Raw genomic sequence first — 26,534 nt, 5'->3', positions numbered from 1 at the left:
TGTTGGGGGGATATCCAGAGGGAGGTAGAGAATTAGATGGGGAGATAAGGTGAAGGATGATATGAAGGGAAGAGTTTTGGTAGAAGAGGGTGCCTTTAATAGACGGTATATGGAGAAGGCGCATCAGGCAACCGATCTCTTAATGTAGGGATAAAGGTGGGGAAGAAAATGACCAAGTAAAGTGAAACACGAACTGAAATTTGTCAATGAGAGACACCATGGCCTACTACCTTCTCTGATTTACCAGAAATGATATTGTAAATACTTCTTAGTTTTCGGTTATTACTTATCTTCAGGCAGTTTCGATTAAAAATGTTAAATCTAATATACGTAACTATAACCAAATTTTTACATTTTCCATTCTCGACTAATAAATTCCTCTAAAACAAAGGTATCAAAGAAAAAAACAGAAGCTTTCTGATCTTCATGGAAGGAGAGAATAGGAAAATGGTAAACAGTAACAAATATTAAAGAGAACATACTTTCCCTTCTCCAAAGAAAGGGGAGAAAGAAGGGAATGTCATTTACTAATGACAAAATAAAACTTTACTAAAACAAAGTGCAAAAGAACAGTATAAGCACAACAACTTTCCAATCGAGAGAGAGAGAGAGAGAGAGAGAGAGAGAGAGAGAGAGAGAGAGAGAGAGAGAGAGAGAGAGAGAGAGAGAGAGAGAGAGGGCATTGTAAGAAAATGGTCCTTGGTAAATGACAGGGAAAAAGCACAAGATAAAATACAGAGATGATATTTATGACAAACACAAGAAGACAATAACAGCGTGGGAAAAACTCGTTAATTGCAGATAACGGATGGTGGGAGAACGGGAACTGCTTATGAAACAAGCCAAACAGAAGGAAAGAGAAAGTAACGCTCCTTTAATCACGGTGTAGTTCTCTATTCGTAAACGAGAAAGAGAGAGAGAGAGAGAGAGAGAGAGAGAGAGAGAGAGAGAGAGAGAGAGAGAGAGAGAGAGAGAGAGAATGTGGTGTGGAAATCTCAAAAGGCAAATCTAAGGTGAAATGCTTTTATGTTGAAAAGGCTGACATAAGTATCTTTTATAGTTTATATATGAAAGATCTATTTTAATGCTGTTACTCTTCCTCAAATATTTTATTCTATTTGTCCATTACTGCTATTATAGTTTATTCATTTCCTTGTCTCCTTTCCTCACTGGGCTATTTTTTTCTATCGGAGTCCTTGGGCTTATAGCATCCTGTTTCTCCAACCAGGGTTGTAGCTTAGCCAATAAGAAGAAGAAGAAGAAGAAGAAGAAGAAGAAGAAGAAGAAGAAGAAGAAGAAGAAGAAGAAGGTTTTCATTTTGCTATTCATTCGACTAGATTCAGTTTTCACAATTTGCTCTATTCCTACAGGAATTAATTTCAATGTTCATCGTGAATCGTGTGCATTTCTAGATTGTCTTTCGACATTTTCGGGAGTTTCAGCCATTTTTCTCCACTATGACCCAACAATAAAGTAATATTCACAAATATTAAGCCTTTCCCCTCACAGTCATGGCCTAACATATTCTAAAAACATGATTCTTCTTGTTTGATACAGAAGGTATCCCATTGGTTTGTTTATATTCTATATAAGCCATGTATAAATTAACCATATTGATGCGGCATGTATAAATATATAATAACGTACTAGTGTTCTGCACGTGCAGTTATATACAATTCTTCAAATCAGTAGAACTTCAAAAGTTCAAACTTGCAGCAAATGTTTCTATGTTGAACAAGCTTTCATAAGTCATTTTATTGTTTATATATGAAATATCTGTTTTTATATTGGTACTGTTTTTAGAATAATTTATTGTTATTTTTTTCTCATCGTTTATTTATTTCCTTTCCTCACAGGTCTATTTTTCCCTGTTGGAGCCCTTTGGCTTATACCATCTTACTTTTCCAACTAAGGTTGAAATGTGGCTAGTAATAATAATAATAATAATAATAATAATAATAATAATAATCATAATAATAATAATAAAGAAATGAAAGGGAAATAATGTAATTTTCAACGATCCAATATATAAAATCATTACAAGGAAATACCGTGTAGAGCGTATCATCAATTAAAAAAATCCATTGTAGTTCCCAAGTAAGTGCCATCAATAAGAAGCCCGTTCCCTATCAAGTCATTGTTCGATACAGCGAGCATTCGCTCGTCCACGACCCCACTTTCACGCGCAGTCAAAAGCCTAAAATTTAAGCCGTTTCACTAAAGACAGCTTAAATGAAGGGAGGATGGGGAGAGGAGGGTACGAGAAAAGAAAGGGGGGTGAGGGGGACGAACGAGGGGAACTGGGACCATGCAACCAAGAGATATAAAAGAGTGGAAGACTAAAGACTCAAGCGTCATTTGCGCTCCGGCAATATTGGAGGTAAGCATAAGTGGTGCCGCATCTTTTGCGGTTGTAGCAATCAGAAAAAATATTTCATTGATAGTGGCACTCTGTGTTATGGTTACCGAACGTGTTTTACAGTGATTCGATGATATAATGTGTTAGTTTCCATGTGTTTACATATTCACGAAAAAAACAAGTTGTGAAAATAAATCTTATTTCTAAAACGGACAATATGAACAAGAAATTGAGAAAAGAAAGTAACACAGTTTTTATCTTTTTTTTTTATTATGGTACGTTAATATAATGTAAATGATGAAATCAATACCGTAAGGATTTCCATCGTATCTAAATGAAGTAAACTCAACTCTTGCTCCCCATACTCACTCAATGAGCTAAGTTTCATGTCTGAATGACTGGGTCCTTATGAATGGTATAAATATAATTTCTTTTAAATGACGCTTCGTTCTAAACACATTCGGAGAAATAAGTGTCTGATGCCAAAAAGGAAGGCTTCGCTAGAATCTTATTTACAAGATATAACACTCACATAAAAGGTCATCACACTTCTGTAAGACCAATGACCTTCCAATCTGCCAAGATAAGCAACAATAATCCAGGATGGTTTGCCAGACCAAATGGCAAACACTATCTCCACATGAAAATAATAAGCCTCTACTGGGGGTGGGGCTGCAGACGTCAATCTGACAAATGATTTGATATGTTCTGAGTAATATCGGTACTTACATTTATGCTCTTAATCTGCACTGTTAAAAATTTGCCGCAAAAACACGGTAAACATCCTGGAATAAATTTTTCCCGGCATTTGCCGTTTTTAAAAACGGATATATTGATCTTAGGAGTTATATTACGGTCACCAACCCGTGAAAGATAATAACAAAGTAGGGTAAAAATTACGGTTGCCTGTATTACTGAAATATATGGCAGCGAACCGTATATTTCTAAGGAGAATTTCCGATTAAAATTACGGGTTTTTTAAGCGTACAACTTCTTATTGTAGATTGCCTGACCCCTGTGGCCAAGCACGGCTCTTGCAATTCTGCAACGCATAAACTCCTAAAACTAGTCCTACTCTCTCTATACACTCCAGTCTGCGTGTGCCAGCGCACTAGACACAAGAACTTCATTCTTTTACCAAGAAATATAAAGACATTTTTCAATGAGAATTTTTGAGCTGGTGAGAAACCGGGACTCAAAAGTGAAAAATAAAATATTGCATACGATCTTCGATTTGTCAAAGATGGTGAATACATACAATTTATCCCACAACATAAGAACCGGTTGACCCCGAAGTCTACTTTATTCATATCACACCAAACTATTCATTTCCCATTGTTTCGTAAATTTTCTTGATTTACACTTACAATCATTTGAGATTATGTATATTTTCAATTTACATTATATACACATGCATATGAAAAAGTCTACCTCTTCTTTAACATACACCGGTCAAATAAAGCATAATGCACAATAGTACTTATAACAAACTATACCAAACATATCGGGAAAAAACTCACCAAGAATTACGGCACGATATCCAAACACAAAAAAAAAAAACCAAAGGGTACCATCATTACAGTCGTCGTCGCCGTCCGCCATCTGTCGGGAAAATAAGAGAAAGTGCTCTAATAACCCAATGCCTTATGTTGTTGGTTATCTTATACCACAAAATGAACAGTTTCAAAATGACTGGTGCTTTTTCCTGGAAGGAACCTCACCGAGCTACACACACACACACATACATACACACACAGACAGACAGACACACACACACACACACACATATATATATATATATATATATATATATATATATATATATATATATATACAGTATACAGCGTGTGCGGCACGGACAAAAAAGGGGGGATGCAACGGTACTATTACCAATGACATTTTCTTTGGGACTAACAAACAACAAAATTAACATCATACATACAGTTGAACACAGAAATTCCTGGCACACCAAGACACTCTGCGGAAGTGTACCCTGTCACACCCTTGCTGCGCGGTGAGTCCCTGCGTGCAGCCCCGCCCCAACTGTTTGGTTACTTGTCGTGCAGTAAGGGTGTACTTCCTCAGACGAGGTGAGCCAGGAATTCCTGTGTCCAACTATACATGCATTAAAGAATCGTGAACTACATACACTGTTTACAATCCTTCAAAACATTTTTGAATCGAGGTTAAACAGTCGGGATTTGTTTGCTTCCATGTCACTGTTTTGCATATATATATATATATATATATATATATATATATATATATATATATATATATATATATTCTTTGCTAGTACACAAAATTAATTACGGACTGTTGACTCAATCATGCAAGAACTTGATTAGGGTCAGTTAAAACCTACAATCATATGAGATGTGTTGAATAAAATACATAATAAAACAGTATCACTTTCAATGAAATATCTTGAGTACTTTCACAACACCGATTAATTTTGTCAATAAGTCTCCATTTGTCACATACCGTAGTGTTATAAGGTAAACTTGACTAGCATTCTCATGAAACCCGATTACCCCCCAAGGTACGGACTTCATGCTTCAGTTACTATTAGAGCAATTATTCCCCAATCATTGTAAACTCTGTAATACCGAACCATATAAACCTCTCTATCATTAGCAACACTTCAAAGAAATTAATCTTCATAGAGAAAGTCTGGCTTTTGACCACCAGATGGCTTAGGATTGAAGTATGTTTCTCAATCTCAACCGCCAGATGGCTTAGAATTACCTGGTTAACCATTATATTGCTTTGACGAATGACTTAAAAACAATATACACTTTGCAACTTATAAATCAAGTATATATTTATTGTGATAAAGTATCTGAAGATTAACACTTTATCGCATACTTGCGACTAATACTATATTTCCATAACATAACATCCAATAATAACCTACAATAATACTTGTCTTTATTCTCTTAGAAACTCACATTTTCCTTTTCCTTTTCAGATAATAACCATGATGCCCATTATCATTCTAAGTGAGTACATTAAATGTTTATTATTTTTGTCCATTTACGGATAAAAAGGCTAAATATGTTTTGACCAACTTTTAAAACCTAAGGGGGGATATAAAAACCAACACAAACAGCAAATGGTGAGAGTTTGTTATAAATTATAAATCAACAAAACATTGGAGTGGTGTTAATACAAATTACATATTATTGTAAGTTTCTTTCTTTTTATTTTAGCCTATTCCCGCGTATCGACCTTTTTGACCCAAGGATAACGTCTGGATATGACCCTTAGTTTTTCTTCATGACAATTATTCACGTCCTCTCGTCTTCTCTTGTTGTTAACCCTAATTCTAAAGCCCCATTATAGGTCAATTAACATTATAACCATTATCTGGCACAGTGATCAGTAAAATATCTAAGCTAAAGACTACTAGCTAACTGTAACCGAGGGCCTTTGCTTCAATAGGCGTAGGAGATGATTATGATGATGAATAAAAACTATATCCTATGCCACTCAGAGAAGTTAGATCTCGTCTTATTTTAGGACATTTTGTTTTGCCGAGTAAAAAGTCACCCAAACACTGAAAATTTCCTAATGAACGAGTTCACTTCAAATCTTCTAAAAGGGAAGATTTCTTTTGTTCTAATTATAAATCACTTGAGAGTTTTCAAGTTCCATGAACCTGTAATTTCATTCCTTTGTAGAGAGGAAGTGGGGAGGGTCCATTTTCTACATACGTCAAAAAGAGCTTAAATAACGATTAAAAAATTACTAAATAACGTTAATAAATATAACTACACTTCCCTTGACAAAGATTCAAATAAAAAAAATCGCGTAATTGTATACTGAGATTTGTTACGTTTTCACTGGAAAACGTAAAAGAAAATTGGACAATTGGGTTTTTAGGAATTTGTCACTGTAACCAGCTGAGTATACATATAGCTCCTGATAAACATTATCCACTGCATATCGCAGACTACAATATACATAGGGTCGTACAGTAATTCTAATGCATTCTTACCATTACAATAAAAGAAAATACAATTATCATTGATTATTTCCTGTCTTTTTCAGAACAATCTGCATTTTTAAAGAATTTACCTGGTTTGGCCTCCCGGTCAGAGAAAGAGCATGCATAGATAGTAGCAATTATGTATAAAAACATTCACAGTACACACACTATATATGTATATATATGTATATATATATGTGTATATATATATATATATATACATACATATACTATATATATATATATATATATATATATATATATATATACATATACAGTATATATATATATATACATATACTTTATATATATATATATATATATATATACTGTATATATATACATACATATATATACTATATATATATATATATACATACATACATACATACATATATGTATATAAATACATACATACATACATATATATATATATATATATATATATATATATATATATATATATATATATATATATAGTGAGTGTGTGTGTGTATGTATGTATGTCAAACTATTAGTGGTCTAGCATTGTTCATGTTGATCAGGTGATTTAGTAATTATACTTATATCATCGTGAAACAGTGACACCTGTTCCAAGTCCTATTTGGGTAGCAATGTAAACTTTAATTAATTCTTACATTAAAAATTAAATTTACATAATATATTTACTGCCCTTAGGCTTACTCGGCGTGTGTGTTGCATCACCATTAGCCCAGCAGGCCTACGATGCTCCTATTTACAGAGAACCCCCACAGAACTACCAAGAAAGAGAGAGGTGAGTGTTATTTCAATAGTTTGTAATGCAGTTTAACTATTATAACCATTTGTGTACCTTTCCTATCAAAAATTACGGCAATAATAGAGTAATATAGTAATTGCAGCATACTAACAATACCAGTATAAAAAGTACATCATGTTAGTGCACATTTCTGGTCGGCCTAGGATTGAGTTATGCAAGGAGTTCATTATCACGAAACTATCTTTGTTACACGCATAAAAATAGATACACGAGTACATACTGCAAAGCATTTAGTATGCCGATTACAGAATCGTATAAAAGGTATTGATCGCATAAAATGCTACTTCATATGACAGTAAGCAGTTTAGACTGGGTACTTTTTCTTGCAATACTATACTCGACTTTCTAAAGCACTGTAGAATATATACTTTTTCTCAGACCTCACTGTTACCAACTCCCGCTCACACTAGTCAGTCTAGTCTATGCTATGTTCTTAAGCAAAGATTCTTAGGAAGCGATTCCCAGTCCAACGATCACGAGAGATTACATGTCACTATAATTAAACTTTAATTTTTATAATCGTGCTATTTCGATTACAAGATTGAAATATAAACCGTAACAAAGAAACCGGTGTTGCAAAATTTAGGATTGATTGATTGATTGAAAGTTTTCTGGCATCCTGACATCTAAGGTCATTGACGCCGATACCATTTACTGTATATGAAAATTAAAAGAGAATTCGATTAAAACCATAAAAATTAAGAAGTCATTAAAATAGTTAAATAGTTTTCAGAAGACCTGCTTCTGAAATAAATCTAAAAATTCCGCTCGCATAGTAAGACACATCATGTCCAAGAATCTTGGCAAGGATAAACCTGCCATCCTCACCTTGAGCCTCAAACAGATATCTATTTCTTAAGTTAGTAAAATTAGGGCATTCGGTCAACAAATGCCTCACTGTTAAAGGTACTAAGCAGTCCTCGCAATACGGTTGGTGTTGGCCCTTCAGCAGAAACTCGTGTGTCAACCGTGTGTGACCAATACGGAGACGACAAAGAGTCGTCTCCCATTTTCGGGGAATCATGTTATACCTCCAAGGTGATATGATATGTTACTTCCCTCATTTTATTGCCGTCTTGACTGTCCCAGTGCTGTTGCCATTTATCACAAACCAATTTCTTGATGTAAGGTAGGAGATCGTTACATGGAATGGGATACCTCCTTGGTAACAACTCGGATGCCGCATTCTTCGCCAGTAAATCTGCCTTCTCATTCCCAGACACACCTACATGTGCTGGAACCCAACAAAATCGAACAGTTATACCTTTCCGTCCAATAATAAAAAGCCATTCTAAAATCTTTAAAACTAGAGGGTTACTAGAATTAAAAACTTCTAAAGCTTGAAGAACACTCCTTGCATCACTAAAAACTGTAAAATTACCCTCCTTTTCCAAAGCTATTTTCTCAATAGCGGTTAATATGCCATACAGTTCGGCAGTAAATATGGAAGCTGTTAAAGGAAGTGCACCTCTACAATTAAAATCATTACTATGTACTCCAAATCCAACGCCAGCATCAGATTTGGAGCCATCAGTATATATAAAAGTCGATCCCCTATGTTCTTCGACATGTTCCATAAAAAGAGACCTGGATTCTAAGTCAGTCATATTCTTCTTAACTCCAATAAAGTATTTACAAAATGATATGTCAGGTAATTTCCATGGAGGTGTTGATGATACCTTGAATGGAAGTATCTTATTTCTAATTATATCCAGACTACTTAAAAATCGTTTCACCCGAAAGCCATAAGGTTGAGGAGATTTTGGGTGCAACTCAAAGTATGATGCGTGTCTTACAAGGCTTGCAGTCTGAAAGGCTAGAGAGCTAGGGAGTCTTTGCAATCTAAACCAATACCGAAGAATGGAAGACATTCGGTAAAGGTCTAGAGGTAACTCTCCAGCATCAACAAGGAGACTTGGGATAGGCGAGGTTTTAAAAGCTCCAGTAGATAATCTAATACCTGCATGATGTATCGAGTCTAATATTTTTAACCGGCTTGGGGTGGCTGAAGAATATACCTCACAACCATAATTAATTTTGGAAAAAATCAAGGCCTTGTATAATTTTAAAATAGTATTGCGGTCTGCCCCCCATGATGTATGGGACAATACTTTTAAGATATTCAGAGCTTCAACACATTTAGCTTTTAGCGCTTTTAGGTGAGAAACCCATGTAAGTCTACAGTCAAATATCAAACCTAAAAATTTGGTTTCCGATACACATGGTATCCGTTGACCTTTAATGTATATATCCGGGTCTGGATGTACTCCCCGGATACGACAAAAATGGACAATGGTAGTTTTACTTGTCGAGAACTTAAATCCATTCATGTCAGCCCACTGGATAATTTTATCAATAGAGAGTTGGATTTTTCTCTCAACCATTGCCATTCTAGTGCCAGCAAATGATATTGAGAGATCATCCACAAATAATGTTGAGAGAACATCCTGGGGAATGGCTGAGGATATCCCATTAATTGCTAGTGCAAAAAGGGTTACACTCAGCACACTACCCTGAGGAACTCCTTCTTCCTGGCACTTACTCTCTGATAGAGTTTCCCCCACTCTCACTTGAAAAACTCTACGTGAAAGAAATGCCTGAATAAATAGTGGCAGCTCTCCTCTCAATCCCAATTCATGAATGGTTTTAAGAATACCATATCTCCATGTGGTATCATATGCCTTTTCAAGGTCAAAAAATACTGTAACATGGTGCTGTTTGGAAGCAAAGGCTTCACAAATAGATGACTCAAGTCGTATCAACACATCAGTCGTTGAGTGCATTTTTCGGAATCCACATTGAATCGGTGATAAAATACCTTTCTTTTCAAGGTACCATATCAGCCTTGCATTGACCATCTTCTCCATGATTTTACATAAACAAGATGTCAATGCAATAGGACGATAGTTTGCTGCTAAAAACTTGTCTTTACCGGGTTTTAAAAAGGCTAAAATAATGGCTAGTTCCCAAACACTTGGGTAGCTATGATCATGCCATATTCTATTAATAATGCTTAAAATAAATAGCTTTGTATTAAAATGTACATGTTTAATCATTGCATATGGAATTCCATCGGGTCCAGGGGCTGTATCGTTGCAATGAGCAAGTGCGGAATCAAATTCTCTTTCAGTGAAAGGAGAATTATACGACTCTTCCCTTCTTGTTGCAAAATTTAAAATTTTCTGTTCTTCAGTGCTCCTATACTGGTGACCAGGGGCTCCTTCACACTTGCTGGATACATTTGAAAAATGATTAGCCAGGGCATTGCTAACTTCATTTGCTTCAGTTACATACTGGCCATTCACCTTCAACACTGGTGGTGGGTTGGGGGTGAATTTGCCAGCTATCTTTTTTACTTTCCTCCACACAGAAGATGGTGGTGTTCTACTGTTAATAGAGGAAACAAAAGACATCCATGACTGGCGCCTTGCTTCTTTCATGGCACGACGGAACTGTGCTCTACATTTCTTGTACATTATTAAATTCTCATCAGTTCTGCGTCTACGCAATCGTGTTAGAGATCTTCTTGTGGCTCTGTGGAGTGCAGTTAGTTCTGAAGACCACCACGGGACTGGTCGTCGTTTGAATAACCCTGTTGTTTTGGGAATTGAATTGACTCCTGCTGTATGAAGAGTTCCATTCAGTAGGTCTATGGCATCATCAACACTTTCAAACTGTTCTGCTCTCCCTTCGATTTCACTTAGCTCACAAAATTTAACCCAGTCTGCCTTGTCTAGATTCCAACGTGGCGATCTTTGCAAAGGCGGACCCTTGTTGGTGTTTATAATGATTGGTGCATGATCACTAGTATGCCAATCATCTAATGTCCTCCAATCAAAATCAAGAAGGCAGTTAGAGCTTGCAATTGAAAGGTCAATGCATGACAAAGTACCTGTCTGAACATGGAAGTGTGTGGGCTCTCCTGTATTAAGGAGTCCCACATCCTCATTCTCCACAATTGATGAGATAATATTGCCCCTTGTGTTGGCCAAAACATCACCCCATAAAGGATGTCTACCATTCATATCTCCCAGTAAGAGAAAAGGTTGAGGGAGTTGTTGAATGACCTCTGCTAAATCATCATATAAAATATTATCATTTGGAGGTAAGTACAGAGAGCATATTGTATATTTTCTCCCTATATCAATTTGTACAACAACTGCCTGCAGGGTTGTACGTATAGACATGGGTATTTGGGGAACATCTCGACGAATGTACATGAGACTTCCGCCATGGCTCCCTGCTTGTTGATTATATGGTGTTCTATAGCTAACATACTCTCGAGGACTAGGAGTGTTAGAATCAAGCATACTTTCCTGTAGACATACAATTATGGGGGAATGCTCATGAATTAGGAGCTTAAGTTCTTCATATTTCGCCCTCAAACCCTGACAGTTCCATTGCAAAATGGAGGAGAAAACTATGGATTATTTCTGGAAGACATCTTGGATGAGGTCTTCCCATTAGCAGTTTTTAATGTAACATTATTACCAGTAGGTTTCTTCAGAGGTGGTCTTGTTATGTTGGGTTTAACGTTGGTGATTTTCTTTGTATTCTTTTTATCTATTTGTTGAGGTGGATGGTGGACCTCAACTTGAATTTCTGATTTATTCAGTCCATCTTCTGGTTCATTAGAAACATCAACAGACAAAACATCAAATTTATTTGATGTCATAACCTTAACGTTTCTAATGGAGGGTGGAGAGAGAGATGGAGGTCTCTCTCTTTTGCGATTAATAGATGGTGGGATTCGAGGTTTTTGCACCTTTCCCACAACAGGTGCATCAGGTAAGTTAGTCTTAAGTGGAACCTCCATCAGATCAGGCAAGGACATGGCCTGAGAGAGGTTTGTATTACTTTTTGTAATGGCGGCTGAAGGCTGTACAGCAATGGGCAATGACCTAGTGTTAATACACCGTGGTCATCTCATATCTAGCTTCGATACAAATATATGCACAGGAGATCATTTTCAATTATTTTCGTTAACTTGAAAATAGGAATTACCCTAGCAGACATGCAGCATAGTAAATTCCTTTTTCACTCAAGTATAATCAACTTCTCTTCAGCTCCATTGCAAGAACAACTGATTCTTTTCTCAACTTAACTGGTCCTGTAACAGATTGCAATCTAGCACTTATCGTTTCTATAGCTTTGAAGCTTTTGAAAATAGCTTGGTAACTTTACAAAAAGACAAAATAAGGCAGAAACTAACATTTCTAAAGTAAACTGCATGGTACACAAGGGAGAGACTAATATGTCCTTGGCAATGAATAATATGTCCAAGGTAGAGGCCAACATGTCCAGAATAGACTAACTTATCTGTGGAAGAGACTAACCTGCCTGAAGAAGAGACAAAACGGTCTGGTTTAAGATTAACCTGTCCAGTGAAGAGACAAACCTGTCCGATGAGGAGACCAACCTATCTGGGGAAGAAACTACTTAAACTGTCTGGGGAAGACACTAAATCGTCTGGGTAAAAAAATATGCCCATGCAAAAGATTAACCTGTCCCATGGGTGTGGTATCAGGCAAGCACATTCTGTAATAGTTACATGTGACACAGTAGGCTATGACATACGGATATTGATCAGGTATATCTAGCCTCCTTATTTCTTCTCCTTGGTCTATATACCACACATAACCAAAAATTCTCTTAGCAACAACATTTCTATGAATGTCCTAATAATCAACATGAACAAAATTTAATTAACAATCAGTTTTTTCTATAACACAGAATGTTTATAGCAACCCGTTGCGACTCGACCGCTAGAGAGTTATTGGGTCCTTGACTGGCCAGACAGTACTACATTGGATCCCTCTCTCTCTCTCTCTCTGGTTGCGGCACATTTCATCTTTGCCAACATATACACAGAATATTCTGGTCTATTATTTACATATTCTCCTTTCTTCATACACCTGACAACACTGAAATTACCAAACAATTATTCTTCTCTCAGAGGTTAATTATTGCACTGCAATTGTTCAGTGGCTACTTTCCTCTTGGATAAGGGTAGGAGAGACTCTTTAGCTATGGTATGCAGATCTTCTAGGAGAAGGACACTCCAAACTCAAACCATTGTTCTATAGTTTTGGGTAGTGCCATAACCAATGGTAGAGATTATAGGGAAGCCATGGGGAGGAAGTTGATGACTGTTACAGTACAGTATATGGTTTGACACTTTTTAGTCTCAATTCATTAACATTAGCCCTCTCCTACTTGGATTATTTTGAAATTAGTGTATCTGGGTTACAATACTTGTCATTCACCTGAAATATACTTTTAGTTCCAAGTATGGTAATGTACTGTATTATATACAGTACATGTTATTTGTTATTACTAAATATCTTATGATGGAAAATCAGAGGATATTTCTCTTACAACAACAACAAATGCAAGCAAACTATTGTTTAAATTTGGAATAACAAGTTTGGGAGTAAAGCTTTCGTAGATTTATAAAGGATTTCATAAAAATGGGAGGACATTTTTTACAGTAGTGACCTAAGAACAGAGAAGCTATGCAGAGAGTTTGTACTTTATAATGTTCAACCCTCAAATAACTACCTACGGAATAGTTATACTAGAGGATATCTAAACCTTCATGCTTGAAACGTAATAAAGAATGGGTTTGGGGAATGGTAAAGGGGGTCCAGGTTTAAAGATACATCATGATCACAAGAAACTAGGAATATCTCAATATCCTGAGCATATAATGAGACGGTCACCACCAAAATCCCCTTTCCACCAGGACTAAGATCTACAGGGTGGGAACTGCACGTAAACCTATGGGTTCCATCAAACATCCCTAACTTCCAGCTACAGTAAGGTCATGTTTTTCTGTGAAATCTATCAGGCCATGAGTGGTCTTGAATTACACCCATAAATTACGAGTCATTGATAATCGCTCATAAAAAGTCTCCAGGCCAGGTAGGCCTTGAAACCTTGGTAGAGTAAATTTACAACTTATTCCTATATTCCACTTCCAAGAAAAATTAACTGCAATTGAGACATGGGTAGTCAATAATGTCCAAATCATTACTGTCACCACATTTAACAAACTGTGTGCAGTGGTAGTCACGTGTTACTACTGTATATGAGTGCTCTTTTCCAAATTAAAAACAATGGACTGCAAACTATACTGATTATTACTTTTGTTGCTAAGAACACCACATTTCCATGGACAGGTTACCCGTTAGTAACCTAGCTTAGGGTAAGAAGGTTGGGTAGGACATATATTTGTTCAGTTATGGTGTAATCATTCTGCAGTTTTACTCAATTCTTTACCCTATCCTAACATAGGAGGTTATGTCCCACCTCACCAGTGTGGAAGAAGCAAAGGAAACTATTGACACCTATTCACCCCAGATTAAACTGACCCTAGGCAAACTATCAAATATGATTGTACACATCAAATGCCAAAGTTATGATTTCCACATGGTTCCGTGTCAGTATTTCTAAGCATTTATTTCATACTAAAGAGAAAAAAGTTGCTCAAATTGATGAGATAAGAACTAAGCATGGCTTCTTAGCTACATAATACAAGTAAGGAATGCAGGTATAATCCAGAGAAAGTGAAGCCCTTCAATCAAATTGGCCAACATATTTCAAGCAAGGTTTACAAGTATCTTTTTATGATTACGTTTGTCCATGATAATTCTAGAGGGTCAAAGGGAGGAACTTCACTTTTCACTTCACCCTAATGTAAAATCCCATACAAAGCACATATACTTAACATTTTTTCTTGAAAATTTGGTTAATATGATACTTTAATTTCTAGTGAAACTGGAATTTCCTATAAGAAAAGGATGAGCGCTTGCTATTTTGGCATTTTTCTCTGTATGCCTAACTGGGGCTGGGGCATAATAACTTGCATATCATTCGACTAGAATGTGAACACCATTTCACTTTTTAAGTCCGTTGTTTATTTTTTGGAGACTGATGGTGGGTTAATGCGCATGCATTGTTTTCATTTGCTGCCTTTTTTTAAACCAATTAAGATCTTCCAAATATTTATGCATATGTTCCTGGATGTTGTTTTACAAGAGACCATTTTTTCCTCCTTGCTCAAGTTCCAGTATGACTATTGTCGTAGGAAGACGTCCTCCACAGGAGTTTAATTTATTCCAAAATCTAATGTAATTTCATCTATATTGATCATTGATTATGTTTAAAACTCTCTCTGTTCAATATACAGTTATTGTAGCTTATTTAAAAGTAAAAAAATATCCCCAAAATAATAATATCACAATTCATCCATGTAACGCTTGCCAAAACAGATGAGCAAGGAGATCAATTTTATTTGTGTGTGAAGTGAGCCACAGAGGATCAAAGAACATTTGAAGGACGTAATATAAATCATCAGTAATTATGATCCTTTTAGCAGTGACCTACGCAGATGGCGTGCATAGCACATCTATGTACCACTTGTCAGTACAGAGGAGCAATGAGACTATGTTTATTTGCGAGAGAAGCAAGAAACTGCATAGCAAAAAAAATTTGAGGGATATGATACAAATTATAAATAATTGAGATACTTTAATTTCACACCACTTAGGCTACACAAACTATATAATTTTCCAACTGGTTACCTTGTGTTTATCATGCATTTCTGCTACTATTGTTGCTGCAAATCACTTGTTTTGGTACTTCATTACCCAAAACCATGGTTTCTCTCTCATAATGGGGGAGAGGAAGGAATCTCAAGGACGTATTGTTTGCCCAAATTCCATGGTCAGAAATAGATAAAACACCAGATAAGGAGGAAAAATATATTGTTCATGTATCTGGCTAGGGGAGCACACAAATACTAATGGTTTGACACCTCAATATTAATCATAAACAAAACAAAAAAAAAATTAATTCATATCACATTACCTATGATCTCTTCGGATACGTTGATATGGTGGGTAAAGTCCTGGGTAAGGTTAGGTAATGATAATGATGGGGAGGATGAACTTTACAGTTTAAATAAGGGCATGGCACTCCAAGATGGATTAGTTGGGAATGTAAGGTTATAGTATTATATTCACTAGTACAGAGGCATGGATACTAGTTCTTTGGTATGGGTAAAGATTTCCCAAGAAATTGTGTAAATTCGGTTTAACTGGTTAGACAAAGAGTTCAATTGATCATACTGACAATTCGTGTGTAGACTAGACTAATTTGCAGGTAATCATCTATAATAAGTAATAAAAGATATTGTCACCTAATACCTTTTCGTGCCCGCTATTATTCATAAAAATAGATAAGATGGTAATTTTTTATTGTATTACAGGGTGAGATTTCGAACAGAAAATATATGTTTTCCATAGGTAAATGAACACTAGACTAACCAAGTGTGAATTAAAAAAAATAAAGTACACTATACCGTACACCAATAGGAAAGGCAACACAGCAGACATCTTATGATCTTTGTGGTTTAGTGTAGAAATAAACCTCAGCAAATTCTCTACGATATAGTCATTACTAAAACATTTCATATTACTTCACACGTAACTCACTTTACATAATTTATGTGATCTATTAGGTATTGCAAAAACGTGAATGCCTTTAGGCGCAGATACAATAAAAGGTTAAAATTCATGCAAGGAGTTATAGGCCTACGCCTGCAGTCATTTTCGCATAATTTCAATCATGAAACGCTACAATTGTATTATCCTTTCGCTTGAGTCCTATTTAAGGTTTCACGGTATTACTTTAAATACTTGCCTATTCAGGAAGAAATCTGTTGGTAGCAGGTCACTTGGAGAAATGCACTCTGGTTGAACACTAATAAAATGAACTTGGTTTAACGCTGTGTACAGTGTAAGTAGTAATGTTTTCTTCTTCTTCTTTTATTTTAGTAGGAGATCTGGCCCACTTCTTGGAGCCTATGTACTCCCCTGTAAATGTGATAAAAGATAAAATATTAGATTTAATCAATACAGTTGACCAATTTTAGTGTTAGTCTGTCATTAAATATTAACTCCATCACTGAATGTTATGAATGATACGTTGACTCCCCCACATGAAGCTTAATACCTTTTATTTAAACAATATCCATGCTTCCCCATCCATTGATACTATATATATATATATATATATATATATATATATATATATATATATATATATATATATATATATATATATATATATATATATATATCATACTTTATTAAAAACATTTATATTTAAATACCTTTACATTAATTTATATTTAAAACAACCTCCTGTGGTTTGTCTATTGCAAAATCGTTGCACTAATGTAGTCTCTTTACAAAAGAACATTTATGAAGGTTTAGAGACTAAATTTAATACATATTCCTGAGTTGGATAATTAATTTTACAGATGATTATAATGTGTTTAGTGAATTAGTTTTAGTTAGAAATGTTATAAAAGCAATTTTCACCCTCTCCTGTATATCCTTTTCTTCGTGTTTTCCTAATAGACTATTCAAAGAGCAATTCAATTTGAGTCCTGTTAATTTTACTTCTAGATCCTAAGCCCGTTCTCTCAATCTACTGAAGGCAAAACAAACACTAAAGTTAGACGAATTTCGGTTAGCTTTAAATAATGAATATATTATCGAAAGTAGATAGCACTTTATTACTTGGATACAAGTAACCTGTTCCGTTGAGGGAAATTTAATATAAATTACAGCTTAGTATGCAAACTGAAATCTACATTATAGCTTATTTCTGTTATTCCACTTCCGGTACGTTTCTATAATAACATAGTTTTCTCTTTTACATTAATGATTGACTGTGGCTAAAAATATCTACTATACTATTTTTTTATTTTTAATGAGGCGTATTTCCACTGACTCGCAACGGTGCCCTTTTAGCTCTGAAAATTTTCCTGCTATCTGATTGGTTAGAATTGTCTTGTCCAACCAATCAGCGATCAGGAAACTTTTCCGAGCTAAAGGGGCACCCCTGCGAGTCGGTGCAAATCTGCCTCACTAAAAAGAATTGACTATAGTTAATATTTTAATCTCATCATTCCAAATATATACAAAACAATCATATTTTTTTGGTTGCAATTTGCCAATCACATTACCTTCTAACATAGTTTTCTCTTTTACATTAATGATTGACTGTGGCTAAAAATATATACTATACTTTTTTATTTTTTAATTAGGCGCATTTCCACAGACTCGCAACGGTGCCCTTCTAGCTCGGAAAAGTTTCCTGCTATCTGATTGATTAGAATTGTCCTGTCCAACCAATCAGCGATCAGGAAACTTTTCCGAGCTAAAGGGGCACCCCTGCGAGTCGGTGCAAATCTGCCTCACTAAAAAGAATTGACTATAGTTAATACTTTAATCTCATCATTCCAAATGTATACAGAACAATCATATTTTTTTGGTTGCAATTCGCCAATCCTATTACCTTCTACCATGATAAGTATTCTGGTCACCACATCAACAAAATTAACATTACCAAGAAAGGTAAACCTCGTACTAACAATTTGAATATCTTTAAGCGCATTGGCGACCTAATAGTTTTCTTAGGGGATTTTAATAGAAGATTGTTAATATATCATTACCAGTATTTTTTCTTTAACTTTATTGTCAAGTTATCTTCATACCACATTAAAATATCTTTAAATAAAAAAATAACATATCTAATAATCCCTGTTATTCCATTGTAACATTCAACCCACTCTCGAGCCGACTTCTAATGACTCAAATTTCTCAATAAAATAATCAAATTTAAGGTCGATAACCTACGCCCGTACCCCCGCCCTTGTGGATTTAGCCACTGGCACTGCATTCAGTGATAATCTAATTTTCTCTAGAATTTTTTCACTATTAAACGATTTTTATCAATACATGGCTCTTATACTAAGGCACTGGGGGCTGGGAGACCATTCAGTAACCAGGTATAAGTGGAGAAAACCCCTGCAGTTGGAGAGCAAGATGGAGATAAAGTGGCTAGGACAAATTTATTGTAAAAGACTTAGAAGTGCTTCTAAGGCCAAAGCCCAAAGGGATTCTGCAAATACCCTAAATAATACATACATACATATACCAAAGGCACTTCCCCCGATTTTGGGGGGTAGCCGACAACAACAAGAAACAAAACAAAAAGGGGACCTCTACTCTCTACGTTCCTCCAGCCTAACCAGGGACTCAGCCGAGTTCAGCTGGTACTGCTAGGGTGCCACAGCCCAACCTCCCACATTTCCACCACAGATGAAGCTTCATACTGCTGAGTCCCCTACTGCTGCTACCTCCGCGGTCATCTAAGGCACCGGAGGAAGCAGCAGGGCCTACTGGAACTGCGTCGCAATCGCTCGCCATTCATTCCTATTTCTAGCACGCTCTCTTGCCTCTCTCACATCTATCCTCCTATCACCCAGAGCTTTCTTCACACCATCCATCCACCCAAACCTTGGCCTTCCTCTTGTACTTCTCTCATCAACTCTTGCATTCATCACCTTCTTTAGCAGACAGCCATTTTCCATTCTCTCAACATGGCCAAACCACCTCAACACATTCATATCCACTCTAGCCGCTAACTCATTTCTTACACCCGTTCTCACCCTCACCACTTCGTTCCTAACCCTATCTACTCGAGATACACCAGCCATACTCCCCAGACACTTCATCTCAAACACATTCAATTTCTGTCTCTCCATCACTTTCATTCCCCACAACTCCGATCCATACATCACAGTTGGTACAATCACTTTCTCATATAGAACTCTCTTTACATTCATGCCCAACCCTCTATTTTTTACTACTCCCTTAACTGCCCCCAACACTTTGCAACCTTCATTCACTCTCTGACGTACATCTGCTTCCACTCCACCATTTGCTGCAACAACAGACCCCAAGTACTTAAACTGATCCACCTCCTCAAGTAACTCTCCATTCAACATGACATTCAACCTTGCACCACCTTCCCTTCTCGTACATCTCATAACCTTACTCTTACCCACATTAACTCTCAACTTCCTTCTCTCACACACCCTTCCAAATTCTGTCACTAGTCGGTCAAGCTTCTCTTCTGTGTCTGCTACCAGTACAGTATCATCCGCAAACAACAACTGATTTACCTCCCATTCATGATCATTCTCACCTACCAGTTTTAATCCTCGTCCAAGCACTCGAGCATTCACCTCTCTCACCACTCCATCAACATACAAGTTAAACAACCACGGCGACATCACACATCCCTGTCTCAGCCCCACTCTCACCGGAAACCAATCGCTCACTTCATTTCCTATTCTAACACATGCTTTACTACCTTTGTAGAAACTTTTCACTGCTTGCAACAACCTTCCACCAACTCCATATAACCTCATCACATTCCACATTGCTTCCCTATCAACTCTATCATATGCTTTCTCCAGATCCATAAACGCAACATACACCTCCTTACCTTTTGCTAAATATTTCTCGCATATCTGCCTAACTGTAAAAATCTGATTCATACAACCCCTACCTCTTCTAAAACCACCCTGTACTTCCAAGATTGCATTCTCTGTTTTATCCTTAATCCTATTAATCAGTACTCTACCATACACTTTTCCAACTACACTCAACAAACTAATACCTCTTGAATTACAACAGTCATGCACATCTCCCTTACCCTTATATAGTGGTACAATACATGCACAGACCCAATCTACTGGTACCATTGACAACACAAAACACACATTAAACAATCTCACCAACCATTCAAGTACAGTCACACCCCCTTCCTTCAACATCTCAGCTTTCACACCATCCATACCAGATGCTTTTCCTACTCTCGTTTCATCTAGTGCTCTCCTCACTTCCTCTATTGTAATCTCTCTCTCATTCTCATCTCCCATCACTGGCACCTCGACACCTGGAACAGCAATTATATCTGCCTCCCTATCATCCTCAACATTCAGCAAACTTTCAAAATATTCCGCCCACCTTTTCCTTGCCTCCTCTCCTTTTAACAACCTTCCATTTCCATCTTTCACTGTCTCTTCAATTCTTGCGCCGGCCTTCCTTACTCTCTTCACTTCTTTCCAAAACTTCTTCTTATTCTCTTCATATGACTGACCCAGTCCCTGACCCCACCTCAGGTCAGCTGCCCTCTTTGCCTCACGTACCTTGCGCTTTACTTCCACCTTTTGCTCTCTATATTTTTCATACTTCTCTATACTATTACTCTGCAGCCATTCTTCAAAAGCCCTCTTTTTCTCTTCCACTTTTACCTTCACTCCTTCATTCCACCATTCACTGCCCTTCCTCATGCTGCCTCCAACAACCTTCTTGCCACATACATCACTTGCAATCCCAACAAAATTTTCTTTTGCTAACTTCCACTCCTCCTCTAAATTACCAGTTTCTCTTACTCTCACCTCGTCATATGCCATTTTCAACCTTTCCTGATATTTACTTTTTACCCCCGGTTTTATTAGCTCTTCAACCCTCACTAGCTCCCTTTTACATCCACCTACTCTATTCCCCCACTCTTTTGCTACAACTAATTTTCCTTCCACCAAAAAATGATCAGACATACCGTTAGCCATACCCCTAAACACGTGCACGTCTTTCAATCTTCCAAACATTCTTTTAGTTATCAACACATGATCCATTAATGCCCTTTCTACTACTCTTCCATTTGCCACTCTTACCCATGTATACTTATTTTTATCTTTCTTTTTAAAAAAGCTAGCACTTATTACCATCTCTTGTTCAACACAACTCTGAAATAATATTAGATAATAATTAGTAATAATTACTCTTATGGAGGCTTGATATTACCATCACAAATAACATATATAAAAATGCATTTCTTATGATACATTCAAAATATATATTTAACTTTTACAGCCCAACGCATGGTTAAAAAAAGTAATTTGTTTTAAATATAAATTTAACCTGCTAAAAATTTTATTAGATTTATGATATTGAGTTCTAATACGAGACAATGCGACCTGGGAGACCCCATGGCACATTAGTAGAATTGGGGGGAAAACCCCATACTTGCATTATAAAGTAGGAAGGTAAAGAGGTTGGACAGCAATATGGGGAAATGGAGGTATAGTAGAAGGCTAATAAGTGCGCGCTGCCGAGTGGTGACCTGGAAGGATGTTACCGACTACAAGTAATGAGGTCCACTGATGGCACTATGCACCCGAGGGTTTTAAAACGTTGAAAGCACTAAAGCATTTCTGTACTCTGCAGCCACTCATAAATTGATTTTTTACTCTAATGTAAAACCATTCTTATTAAATGAATGCTTATAATTATGAAGAAAAAAAAAATCAGGTGATACTTCAACTAGTAATCGGTGTTGAAGTAGTGTCTACAGAAGAATATATTGACATCTTTCATTTTCTCTTCAGGTACCCTTCACCACAAATCAGTCAATATCGAGCTGAACCCCAAGAGTTCCGAAACCGATACGAAAAGGAACCACAGTACGATGATGATGAGGAGCAAAATCTAAATTCTATTCCAGGTAGGCCTACTGTATAGTTAAATACAATAATGTAGTTATAAAAGTTTTCAACATAATGAGAACAATCAAGTTTTATACAATGTATATATTCTATGTGAATATCTTAGCTACAGTTAAAATGGCCACTTAGTAAAAGAACTTAAAATAACTAAAAAAAATGCCATTCTATATTGAAATATAATCTTAAAAGAAATGGTTGTAAAACCAAAGAAGCTCAATACATACCACATGCAATTATGTAATGAAGTGATATCCAAAAATTATCATACCAAGTAGCCTTCTAAACTTTCAGATTTCACATGAAGTTCAATACAAACTAAAAAAAAATGTCAGGGGCTGGATTTATGGAAATTGAACCACATGTTCCAGAGGAGGGGCCAGAGAGAATGAGTACTGAGATGCTATCAGGGGAACCATGCAGTAGTTATGATTCAAAAGTAAAAAATAAGTTCGATGGTAATGAAGACAAAACAAAAAGGTAAAATAGGGCAACAGTTAAAGTCCTGAAGGACAAAAAAACATGTTAAAAAATGCAGTGTCTGCTGCGTTCAGTGTACCAATGATTAATGAATTTAGGCCACAAGGGCCAGTGCTGGGAGGGCATTCAAGATAATATGGGTGCAATCGAGGGGAAAACCAGACAGTTGTAATTTGAAGAGCAAAATTACTATAGAAATTAATGAAAGGAAGTTGGAACAGAGGTGAAACACTATATATTGTACTGTACATATAATTAAACCTCAAACAGCTTCTTTTCATCCAGTAGCAGATGAAACCGGACAGGTTGTCAAACGCTAAAGTCTGTGTCTCACATAGGGTGAGGCAACCGTGACAGAACTGAGGAAAGCAATAATGTCAAAGCATTCTGTTAACCACTGAAATTGGGATTTTTTAAATAGAAAATAATTTCAATTGAAAACCTTTAATTCCTTATATGTAGAAAGTCCCATTGATATAACTTTTACCTCAATAAATAAAGCAGTAATGTAATAAAGTACAAAGCACAATAGAAACCAATTAACTTTTTAAAAGTATTTTATGTAAAATAGCTGTTGGAATTCTTGATACATTTATAGAGTAGCTCACTACTACTCGCAAGATTGGCGGACTAAAAGCAATGAAGGGGTGGTTATGAACTGGATGCCTAAGTCAATTATGCTCTACTTAAGAACATCTCAATCTGAAAAAACTGCCTTGTAAACAAAGTTACTTTGTAGAATCTAAATGAAATGATCATCATATCTGATTTTTTTACCGCTGTCACATCGTAAATAAAAACAGTTTTGATTAATACTTCAGCAAAAAAAAAAAAACCCAAAACAGAAGGCCATCTGAATACAAAATACAACAAAGGAATTGAGGCAGAAAAATAATGTCAGTACACTTAGAAATAGCCTACATTATAGAGTAACTACACCAATCTTAGGATATACATTCTAAGAGAACTATTCAGTTTATAAAATTGTTTGACCAAAGCACTAGGTCAGTTCATGCTTAAGTAACAGGCCGTTGCAGGGAAATAAATCCAAAGTGTCTTCAAAAATATAAACCAGAGGACCCTTTAAAAAAATGTGGCTATATTGCACTGGAGGAGATTGGAATAACATTAGTATTGAATATCAGAAAAATCATCTCCGATATCAATTTACACTATGAATTAAGGTGTCATTTTAAGTAAATATTTTACTCATATACAGTATAAAGCATGTTCTACGTTTTAAAAAGGCCACGTAAGAGTATATATTCCCCCAAAAAAAATTTGGCTCACTCTTCAGCACTCAAAAAGAGAGCATCATGGTAACTCTTAAATCTAAAAGCTCTATTACCAAAATTTTCTCTCTTTAGGTGAACCCGGCAAGGATTATCCTGTGCATGCCATCATCCCTAATACAGGATTTTCATGCAGTGACCGCTTGCCTGGTTTTTATGCTGATGACGCTGCTCATTGTCAGGTAGTGTGAATAAATTGCTTCTCTGATGGATTAATCATTTAACCATATTACTGTGTAAATACTTAATTACTGGGTAATTTGGGGATAAAAAACTCATACAATAGGTAATCTTATCCTGCTTTAAACTGATCTAAGTTCCTAAAACAAATCTAATTGCTATAATATACGATATGTTTTACAAATATCTAACAATACGTAATTTGATATTTCTCATATCTTGCTACTGTATACAGATTTGATTATAGGTACCTTTTTATAAGCCACAAACATTATACAAGAAGTAAATAAGAAAAAATTCCCTTCAACTACAGGTATGGCATTACTGCAAAACAGATGGATTGATGGAGTCCTTCCTTTGCCCCAATGGAACAATCTATAACCAGGAGAATCGTGTTTGCGAGTGGTGGTTTAATGTACAGTGTGACAAGGCTATCATTGCTGCACAAGCCAAGGTAAATGAAGATCTTTACATCGTTCCCCCACCATACAAAGGAGAATTAGAGTACGAAGTTCCACAAAACTACGCTCCCCAGGTCGCTCAGCGCAGGTACCGCCAGGAGCCACAGCATCAGGAAGGAGAGGCAGATGCTTACCCACAGTATGAAGAACAGCAGAGATATTAATTGTTGATATTATATACCATCATCTTTTGTTATTAGTCTCCATTGTTAATAGTGTAGTTTGTTATATATTTAAGGATCCTTAAACAATACAATAATTCAAAATAATTGGAAACATTTTAATATTTTTAGCTATAACATTCACCCCAAAAGACTTCTCATTTCCATTTGAATGTAAATGTAATGTTTTTAAAACTGGAATGTTAATAGCAACAGGTCATAAATCGTATATTCTTAATACAGACAATATTTTGCAAAACTTTATCATTACCAATCCTATTCTAACTACAAATGGCTCTTGGATTAGATTTTTTATTTTCAATTATCTAATTCCATAGCAATTAAGTCCTCAATTCAAGAATGAAAGTTAACTAAATAAAATATACAATTCATACAAGGACATAGGACAATGGCAACTGTAGAGGTTTGGATGGATTTTTGAACTTGGGCTTTGTGGCCTATGAGTCTCTTCAGAGCAAGGGAGTAAAATGAGTGAAAACCCCTACAGTTGCATTTTGAAATAAAGTTAAAAAGGCATCATGGATGAAAAGTGGAAACATACAGAAGGCAGAAACACGAGTGCAACTACAATCCGGAGCGGTTGTGGTGGACTATTGGAAACGTACCTGCCTAGCAATTTGCCAGACTGGGGTTCCAGTGCTGCTCAAGCTCAATAGCTTCTTGTAGTGTTTACAACCTCACCATCCTTGTGAGCTAAGGATGACAGTTTTAGGGGAGCCTACCTGCTGAGTCAGCATCAGCCATTGCCTAGTCATACCTTGGATGGAGGAGCTAATCATGTGTATATAATGTATCTAAAAGGCAGTGTACTGCAAACCAGGGCAATGTCACTGTTCCTTGATTCTGCCATACATGAGTAGCAATATGCCTTCGATTCTCAGCATGAGTTGCACTAACAGCATTAACTACCTTACCCTCTGGGAGGTATACAGTAATGTATACCTCAAAAAGTTTGCGGTGCAGTTACTACATTAATGTAGTGTAATTAAAATCTAGATAGATACCATCAATATTTATCACTTGGACTATTTCTGTTATCTAATATTATTTCAGAGTTTAGTGACTTCGTATTGTTGATTGTTCAAGATTATTCAATGGTACAGCAAAATGGTACTTAATATATTTTCAGTTTTCTCTCTTAATATTGTATCACAGTATTGACCCTCTAGCATAATTTTGTGTATAAGTATGCTATAGATGCTTTTTTGCACGTATGTTACTCTAATTTGACGCGTTAAACTAAATTTTCAAGGTTTGCCAATCTTGATCTTTCAAAGTGAAAATAAAATCTAATTTAATGTGAATATTTATATACAAATTAAATTGGGTATGATGGATTTATGAATTTTGGCTATATAGC

At 36.1% G+C, this 26,534-nt stretch overlaps 1 protein-coding gene across 1 annotated transcript; it reads left to right on the top strand.

The window, feature by feature from the left end:
* The first annotated feature begins 2,302 nt into the window (after positions 1-2,302).
* LOC137622087 (uncharacterized) lies at positions 2,303-26,198 on the top strand. Its single transcript, XM_068352556.1, has 6 exons — positions 2,303-2,380; positions 5,331-5,361; positions 7,029-7,125; positions 22,466-22,581; positions 24,427-24,533; positions 24,845-26,198. The coding sequence occupies exons 1-6, from the start codon at positions 2,309-2,311 to the stop codon at positions 25,154-25,156; spliced, it is 735 nt and encodes a 244-aa protein (XP_068208657.1). The 5' UTR covers positions 2,303-2,308; the 3' UTR covers positions 25,157-26,198.
* Positions 26,199-26,534: the final 336 nt, after the last annotated feature.

Source organism: Palaemon carinicauda, chromosome 28 (genome assembly GCF_036898095.1).
Source record: "Palaemon carinicauda isolate YSFRI2023 chromosome 28, ASM3689809v2, whole genome shotgun sequence".
Lineage (NCBI taxonomy): Eukaryota > Metazoa > Arthropoda > Malacostraca > Decapoda > Palaemonidae > Palaemon > Palaemon carinicauda.
Note: the sequence above shows the minus strand (reverse complement) of the source record. Positions and strands in the feature narration are given on the sequence as shown.